The sequence below is a fragment of the Condylura cristata genome, unplaced genomic scaffold, assembly GCF_000260355.1.
Source record: "Condylura cristata isolate star-nosed mole 26May11 unplaced genomic scaffold, ConCri1.0 scaffold00019, whole genome shotgun sequence".
In the NCBI taxonomy this organism is placed as follows: Eukaryota; Metazoa; Chordata; class Mammalia; order Eulipotyphla; family Talpidae; genus Condylura; species Condylura cristata.
The window spans coordinates 12,367,460-12,376,262 of NW_004567120.1; the positions used below are offsets into that span (position 1 = coordinate 12,367,460).

At 49.2% G+C, this 8,803-nt stretch overlaps 1 protein-coding gene across 1 annotated transcript in view; it reads right to left on the bottom strand.

The window, feature by feature from the left end:
- Positions 1-3,477: 3,477 nt before the first annotated feature.
- LOC101624419 (nuclear RNA export factor 2-like) overlaps positions 3,478-8,803 on the bottom strand; it is a 34,998-nt gene continuing 29,672 nt past the window's right edge. Inside the window, exons 20-30 of the mRNA XM_004685895.1 lie at positions 8,587-8,623; positions 8,151-8,219; positions 8,012-8,067; positions 7,741-7,848; positions 7,572-7,630; positions 7,350-7,465; positions 7,212-7,254; positions 6,562-6,634; positions 5,907-6,089; positions 3,659-3,719; positions 3,478-3,522 (exon numbers count right to left, since the gene is read on the bottom strand). Coding sequence (XP_004685952.1) covers positions 3,478-3,522; positions 3,659-3,719; positions 5,907-6,089; positions 6,562-6,634; positions 7,212-7,254; positions 7,350-7,465; positions 7,572-7,630; positions 7,741-7,848; positions 8,012-8,067; positions 8,151-8,219; positions 8,587-8,623 — 850 coding nt within the window. The remainder of the gene's footprint in view (positions 3,523-3,658; positions 3,720-5,906; positions 6,090-6,561; positions 6,635-7,211; positions 7,255-7,349; positions 7,466-7,571; positions 7,631-7,740; positions 7,849-8,011; positions 8,068-8,150; positions 8,220-8,586; positions 8,624-8,803) is intronic.

Below are 8,803 nucleotides of genomic sequence, written 5' to 3' on the forward strand. Positions count from 1 at the left end.
AGTGGGGAGCAGAACAGGCTGACTGACGAAGTGCACTGCTGAGGGGAGCAGTGGGCAGGTTAGGAGGGGTCTGCTGCGCCATGTGGTCACCTCCGGGGTGGGGATCAAACTCATGTGGAAGTGGCTTTAGCTTCTTAGTGCTGTGCTTTAACCCGCTGCGCCACCAGGGAGGGCCCTATTTTTTTTTTTTTAACGGAACAAGCTTTTGGCTTTTTTTTTATTTGTCCAAAAAGCCTCATTTATTTTATTATTATTTTTTTAGTTAGCTCTGACTCTGTGCCTGTGTCTTCAACGTTTTCACAAGGATTCCCTGCTCAATAAGAAAAGCTGACTTGATCTTGTTCCCCACACAGGGAGCCACCATAGGCCTGGCTGTCAGCCTCATAATAATTTTAGGTCTCACAGCAAGAACTCCTTGAAGTCTGCCTGGGCACCATCGCGTGCGGATTTTGGTGCTTTCCCAACTTTCCTGGTATCAAGATAATTCTTTGTATCGTTACTCCTGCTATAACTGGTGACTGAACGCAAACGGCTGTTACAGGCGGAGCCTCCTGGAGAGGGTTTCTGGTGAGGATAGCCAGCACCAGGGAAAATGCTAGAGTATTGCATTGTTGGGGTGGAACAAGGAATAAGAAATATAAGGACTGGAGAAGGGAGCGCAGTTTCCTTCAACCTTCAGGATTCAGGGGTTTTGGATCTTCAGCTTTTAGATTCAGCAGATTCAGGGCCACCTTGTGATGTGGGCCATCATTTCGAGGTGGTCATATAGGAGCTCCTCACCCACTTCTTTTGCACACACTTAAGTGCATAGAGAGGCCATGCACACAGGTGCTGAGGCCCTGGATGGAAAGGAGGTCACACAGTGGGAGTGGCCAGGATGCCCCAGTGGAACCCAGACAAGCGACAGTCAAGACAGCAGCTGCAGCAGCAGAATGACCAGAAGGCTGTTTTGGGCCTCTGAAAGTGGAGGTCTTCAGCAGCCAACCTCAGAGATGAAAAGCTTAGAAGCTTTGCAATTAACCAAGTGACTGAAACTGTTCACAGTCTTACTGCTGTTACAGCCTGGCAGGGAAGGCGGAGACCTGGAGCCCGGCACCTGGCTGAGCTGTGCGTGTGGCCATTTGTCCAGTCATTCTGCTGCTGCAGCTGCTGTGTTGGCTGTCGCTTGTCTGGGTTCCACTGGGGCATCCTGGCCACTCCCACTGTGTGACCTCCTTTCCATCCAGGGCCTCAGCACCTGTGTGCATGGCCTCTCTATGCACTTAAGTGTGTGCAAAAGAGGTGGGTGAGGCACTCACTATATGACTACCTCGAAATGATGGCCCACATCACAAGGTGGCAGGGACGCCTAGGTAAATGCTGTGTACGCAGGGCCGGAGGTGGTCTGGGCATGTAGCTCTTTCACCAACTCGGTTGCATTTATTGTTTTTATTTTTGATGCTATTATAAATGGGATCATTTTGTTTCTTTTTTCAGATAATTCATGGTGTTCATAAATGCTACTTATTTTGGGGTGTTAAATTTGTTTCATGCTACTTGACTGAATCCACTGATTATATCTGAGGAGTCTCTGGGATTTTCTTCATATTAAAAAATGTCATTTTTAAGTTGAACCAACTTTACCTCTTCCTTTCCAATTCTGATGGTTTTTATTTCTTTTTAAAGAAAGATTTACTTATTTATTGCATACAAGAACAGGGGTATAGGCCAGAGGTGGGGTGTTGTGAGAAGACTCACCAGAGATAGTGGGGAGCAGAACAGGCAGACTAACTGAAATGCACTGCTGAGGGGAGCAGCGGGTGAGACAGGAGAGGTCTGATGGGCCATGTGGTCAGCTCTGGGGCTGGCGGATTTAACTTTATTGCAGTGGCTGGTGATCACTAATGCTCTCTTTACCCCTGTGCCACCAGGGAGGCCCAACTTATTATTATTAATGTATATATCTATTTACATTATTGTTCATTTTAAAACAATGTTTACTTTCCCCCAGCCCCACTACAACTTTTTATTTCTTTTTAAAGCTTAACTGCTCTAAGACTTCCAGTATTATGCTAAGTAGAGCATTGAATGTGAGGAGCTTTGTCTGAAGTTCCTGATCTTAGAGGAAAAGCTTTAAAACTTTCACCACTGAGTTTTATGTTAACCATGAGTGTGTTATATGGATAGCCATTTTTATATTGAAGTATGTATATAGCTATACTTGTTTCCTTGATCATGAATAGATGCTGAATTGTGTCACGTTTTCTGTGTCCATTGAGATGATCATATGAATTTTCCTTTATTGTATGTGATGTAGCACATTAATTGATTTGTACATATTGAACTATCTTTGTATCCCAGTGAAGACTCTTCAAACATGGTCAATGAATTCGGCTTACTAGTTATTTTATTGAACATATTTGAATTTATATTATATATATATGTTATATGATCATTTGTAGGATGACAACTTGGAAATTTTTACTCTTATTTTAATGTCAAAAATAATGCCCACTTTTGTGCAAATTGCAAACATTACAAAAGTGCAGAAAGTAAACGTGCTTGTGTCCCCTTCAATTCTGAGCTGCTCGTGGGCAGTCGTTGAGAAAGGTCTCACAGAAGGGACCACGCTGTGTGATTTCCTGTTGTTGCTGCTTGTTTGGAAGAAAAAAATAACTGGCTGAGCGCCCTCCAAAACGTGGGCATGGAGCACGAGGGGTCGGCTCTCTGAGAAATGCACTGGACAGACGGACTCCTCCTCACTGTGAGGCGCTTGAGAGATCCTCCCCACCCCCAGTGTGCAGCATCAGAAAGGAGAAGGGGCAGTCGAGTGGGTAGAAGAGTACACAAATGGTGGGATCTACCTGCGTGTGGATCGTGGAGTGTTCACAGTGTGGTCTTTGGAGGCGTCGGAGGATCAGGAATAAGAAGTAATCCCGTGAGCCACCACCTTCCATCCTTCCATGGCCCTCGCTAACCAGCAGGCATCCCCCCACCCCACTCTGTGAAGGCCCAGTTGCTGCAGGGAACTTGCCTGCCTGTGGGGGCCTCCCATGGGGAACCTGAGAGAGTCACACCGTCCCCAAGGCCCATCCCAGGAAGGGGGTGTGTCCCGTCTCATCAGAATGTCTTGGCCAGCTGCCTGCGGACTCAGGCCTCTGTATGGGCTGCAGACTGCCAGGGTGAATGACTGGAAGTGTGGGGGGAAATGGGACGTGCTACTCAGTCCTGGACCACCGGCATGTGGTTGGAGCAAGGGAAGAGCAACCGGGGACAGGCAATCAGGCAACGTACAACTTGCAATGCCACTCTTTATTATGAAAATGAACAGGGATCTTGGGTGTGGAAAACAAGAGCTGACCCAACTGACCCTACCAGGTAGGGAACTATGGCTTCTTGGTCAGCCTCCATTTCTAATTCTAGTGTGTGGCTTTAGGGTGGAGAAAAGGGAAACAAAGGTGATAGAGAGGGAGACAGACAGGATATCCCTGGCTCCTCTTAGGGGGTTTGTTTGAAGGCCTCCTCTGGAATCTTGCCGTCATTCTGGAAGGAAAAGAAATGAGCTGTCAGGATAGCCAGCTTCCTAAGCTTCATCCCCAGGCATCTGGTCCCCACCTTCTTGGCCCTCCTCAAGGCCTTCAAACATTCATCTTTAACCGCCTTTAATCCCAGACCTGACCTTGAGCAGCATGAAGATGTGAGAAGCTCCAGTGTAGTTCCACGCGTTGTCCTGGAGGCACCTGAAGTGGGAGGAGAACATGGGGTCTCCATCAAAACCACAGCTCAGGCCTCCCGAGCTGACCATGCAGTGCAGCCACTAGCGCCAAGACACTCCTGCGAGACACATGTCCCGACGTGAGCACCGCGTGTAATGACAAACACAGACCTAAGTGAAAGCCAAAACTTCTGTCGCTAGCATGCCTGCCCACGGATTCAAAACAGGAAAGAGAGCTCTAAGAAAGAGCCAGGCGACTGAAGATAGATTGATAAACAAAGACGTTCAGGAAAAATAACAAAAATTTTAAACGTACAAATACTCTAATTGTTTGCATTGAGATGGACAGCAGACCGTCGCACTCACCATTTTAGGTGTACACGTCAGTGTATTTGCAAGACTGGCACCCGTCACAACTATCTCATTCCAAGATATTTTCATCATGGCAAAAAGGAAACCCCCTCACCTTAGCTATCCCTCCCTGTTCCTCCCCTGCCCCCAGACACCCAGGCAACCAGGAATCCACTTTTGTTCCCCGCGGACCTGCCCATTCTAGACATTCTGAACGAGTGGCATCCTACAACAGGGGCACCCCCTGTGGCCGTCTTCCTGCTCTTAGCATAAAGGTCCTTCCTCGGCACGCCACCTATCCAAACTGTATTCTCTTTTATGGTTGGAAGGAAATTCCACCTGTGCCTGGGCCAGACTTATCTATCTAGTCGTCAGCTAAGGGACGTGTGGGTTGTTTTCACTTGGGGCTATTGTGAGTGCTGCTGCCAGGCACACGACTTGTGAGTGCGCGGACGTGTACCTGTCTCCTGGCATACACCTCGGAGTGCCGTTGCTGGGGCACGTGGCAACTCCATGCTCCATGTCTTAGAGCCGCCAGGCGGTTTCCCCGGCCCCTGCGCCACTTCATATCCCCACCAGTAACAGAGGAGAATTCTGCTGTCTTCACATCCTCCCCTATGCTCGCTACCAGTTGTTTCACTGAATAAAACCACCCTGTGCGGGTCTGAATGAATTGGTAACTCAATGTGGTTTTACTTTGCATTTAAGTCGGGTCATCTGTCTTCTTATTGTTGAGCTGCAAGAGTTCTTGGCATGTTCTCATCAGCTGTGTGATTTGCACGCATCTCCTCCCTTTCTGCTGCTGGGCTTTCTGTTTAGTTTTTGTTGTTGTTGTTGTTTGTTTGTTTGGTTTGGTTTGGTTTTTTAAGCATGCACTGATGCAAAAAAAAAAGTTTACATTTGGATGAAATCAAACTTATCGCATTATTTTTTGGCTGTTTGTGCTCTTGGTGTCATATACCACAGAGTTGCTTGGCGCAGAGAGACTCACACCTCATTTTTCTTCTCCTAACCTTCTTTTTACATAGTTTTAGCTCTTGCTTTTAGACCTTTGATCCATGTTCAGTCTATGTTTGTGCATGGTATGAGTCATGGTATGAGTCACCTAAGCATGTGGGGAAATGGTTGTCCCAGCGACAGTTGAAGACTTTTTTTTCCTTGGGATTGTGTCAGCACTCTACCGGGTAGTCAAATGACTGCGTGCAAGGCTTTGTGGGTGGCTGGACAGCGTCCTGACTGACGCTGTCCACATGCCAGTGCCACAGTCTTGACGATTGTAGTTTTGTAACAAGTTTTGAAAACAAGAAGATTGTTTTGGCTCACTTCCACATGAAGCGTAGGCTAACCCTGTCGGGTTTTGCAAAGCAGGATTTTGGGAGGGATTATGTTGGATCAGTAGATTGCTCTGGGGAGTACTTCCACTTAACAATGGCGTCTCCCAACCGATGAACAGATTTCACAGTATAAGATTTGTGCTTCTTTTGTTATACTTCTTAAGTATTTAACTACTTTGATGCTATTATATATGGGCTTACTTTCTTATTTCATTATTGTATTGTTCATTACAAGTATATAGAAAAACAAATTTTTTTTGGTGTTTTGGTGTTATAGCCTACAACCCTGCTTTACTTATTTAATCCATTTTTCAGTTATTCTTTTGAATTTTCAAATATGAGAGAATGTGATTCGAATGTTACACTACATGAAAATCCTTCCCATATATGATACAAGGTATTTTACACTGCCCCACTACTTTTCTGGAAATGAAATATGCATATAATTACTTTTCCAGATGCCAGCTTGTTTCTGAGATTCACTCCCCCCACTGTCCCAGCTCACCCCGAGGCCCCTGCACACTCACTTCTGAGACCACTCCAGGTTCATCCCAGACTGGCTGGAGAAAGCCTGCACCATTTGCTGCTGCTCCTGTGAGAGGACAGGCACGAAGCTGGAGATGGGCACGGGCAGTGGGTTGGAGAACGCATTCTGAGCCTCATAGGGGGTGGCGTTCCTCACAAACAGCTCGTCATTCACGATGCAGAGACTGGAAGAAAAACAGGCCCTCAGACAACTGGACAGACAGACACACCCAACAATGACCTGCTCCTCCCTCTGCCCCTCAGCAGCCAGATTCCTTCAGAGAGATTGCCTCCAGCTTCACAGGTACGGGGGAACCCCAGTGCATTTGCTGTGTAAAGTACCGGAGAGGACACTCTAAGCCCATCTGCAGAGGGGACACCGTGCCACACACAGGTCATGTGACTAGACCAAGGTGACACAGCTAGTGAGGGTCGGGGTCAGGCAGGGAGCCCCAGGGCTTACTCCAGGCCCATGTCGCTCCTAACAGCGAGGCCAGACTGCACCATGATCTCCCAGCAGACTGTGCACAATGTTGAGGAAATGGAGGAGGGGGAGGGGGCGGGGAGGGAGAGGCAGGGAGAGGGGTAGTACATGGCCACATCCTCCACAGCTGGCCCAGGCCACCCTGTGTGTCCCACACCCAACGCGGAGCTCACTTGGAATCTCTGCCAGGAGTAGCGATGAAGTTCCTTGTGAAGGCACGAACAGAAAATGGAGACCTTCCATCCACTTCAAAGACAAACAAAAAACAGTAACACCCCCTTGGGGTTCACATGTTTCACACACTTCCAGCGATCCCCAGTCAGGGTCTCCCTGGCTGCCCAGGCAGAATCAAGGAACAACTGTCCCCTGGGAGTCAGGGTGTGTGGAAAGGGCAGGGCAACAACAGGAGCCACCTGCCCCCAGGGACAGGGACCCGACTGCACACCAGGTCCCGTGACAGCCGGTCCACGTGTTCAGCCACTCATGTTTCCTAGCTAACCAAGTCTGGGGTGCCAGGAACCCCATTTTGCAAATGAGGAAACTGCTCTCGGTTCAGCAGGGGCTCCCAGGTCCCAGAGGAAGGACCTGGGGTGAGGCCATGGAAGCCTGTGGCCTGTGTCCCTCCCTGACTCCCCAGCGGGGTGGGTGTGGGTGTGGGGCAGACAGGCAGGATTGGGGGCAGGGTGGGAACTGAAGAACACAGGGAATGGGGGGCAGGGGAAGGGATCCAGGGAGCTGGCAGAATCCCGAGAGGGAGCCCAGGCAGGGGGAGGGAGCCGCGGGGGCTTTGGGGGACACTCTACCTTCTGGGGGATGCACTCACCTTCCTTCACCACCAGATGGACAGAGAAGCAGAGCATGGTTTCCTGAAAGGGAAGCGCCCAGGTGCTCGGTCACCACCTAAGCGTCCCACCCATCTGTGGCTCTCTGGGGCTGCCCGGGGGAGGAAGTGGGTGCTCACCGTGTGGACCCACAAGTCCACCAGGAAGGAGCTGAGGTCATGCTGCGTTTGGGGCAACATGCACAGGGCCTTTACAATATCATGATTTGTGTGCCTCAGAAGCCGATTCCGTAAGTCTGTTGGGGGGAAAAGATGCAAAGATGGGGGCGCTACCACACCCAGGTCCCCGTGATTGACCTCTGTGAGGCCTTTCCCTGCCTGACTTCCACATAACACACTTACAGGGGTCCGTAATGTTTTTCATGTTCCTGCTGTCTTTGACGTACAGCCACAGGCTGCTTCTAGGAGAAAGAGAAATGAGAATTTGTAGCCAAGCCAGTGTGGGTTTTATTGGAAGGAGGCCTGAGCTGAATCCAGACAGCGGGATGAGAGTATGGGCAGTGATACTCACGGAGCTGGGTCCTCGGGGTTGAAAGGAATACTCAGGGAGAAGCAGGACTCATCATGGTAAGCATCCAGGAGACCATGTCGGTCTCCACAGTCATAGAAAAAGTAATATCTGTGAGGAGGCAAAGGGAACAGTGGATTTCTGGATCCCAATGTGACCCCCAGTGGTCTGAACTCTAAGTGAGACTTGCGGGTTCCCATGAGCTGGCCTGTACTTGGGAGGCTCACAACCTATCCCAGCTCTCCCCTTTCCTCCTGGTCCCAAGGGTACTTACTGCTGCAGGAAGCGCAGAATCAGATTCTTCATTGTCTCAGAATCTTTAGAGAGTTTCTGGAATGAAAAGGTCTTTGTGGTTATCTGGCAATAAAATCTTCCTTGTAATACACCGTATGTTATTGGTCCTCCTTCCTCACCTTGTAAGGCTTTGTTAAGTAGGAGTTGTCAATGTCAACCACAAGCAGTGGGGGTAACGCCTTCCCATCCTAGGAAAAGAATAGGAAGTCAACAGGGGAGACCAGGTGGTGGCACTGAATAATCAGGGGAAAGGCTGAGAGCACAAGCAGGTGATGGTCAGCTCAAGTATGAAATGATCTGGGAAATTTCATGGAATGAAGCACTGTGGGGATCTTCCACATGAGATCTTGGAAGTGTCCAACTGTCCATCTGGGGCATGTATGTGTGTATCTGTGTGTATTTATATTTTTCCAAATTGTATATTCATGGCTTTCTCTGGAGTCTGTATCCTAAAGGGATAAAGGTCTGATGGGAGCAAGTCATCCAGGCAAGACCCCAAGGATGTGAGGGCAGGGCTGGAGATCAGATGAGACAGCAATGAACACAGACACTTACCAGGCGCAGCAGCGTGGGGAAGTAATCCCGGATGGCACTGTCCAAAACAAAGCGGAAAGGAGTGACTGACAGTTCAGGGCTGTGAAGCCCCTGCTCCATCTCTCCTGTCTCTCCTGCTCCTTTCCCCCGGGGTAGTAGCTCCGGGCTAGACTCCCCGACTCCTTCTCCCTTCTCCACCCCCACATGACACAGCATGTGGAGCCCAGGCCCCGGACTC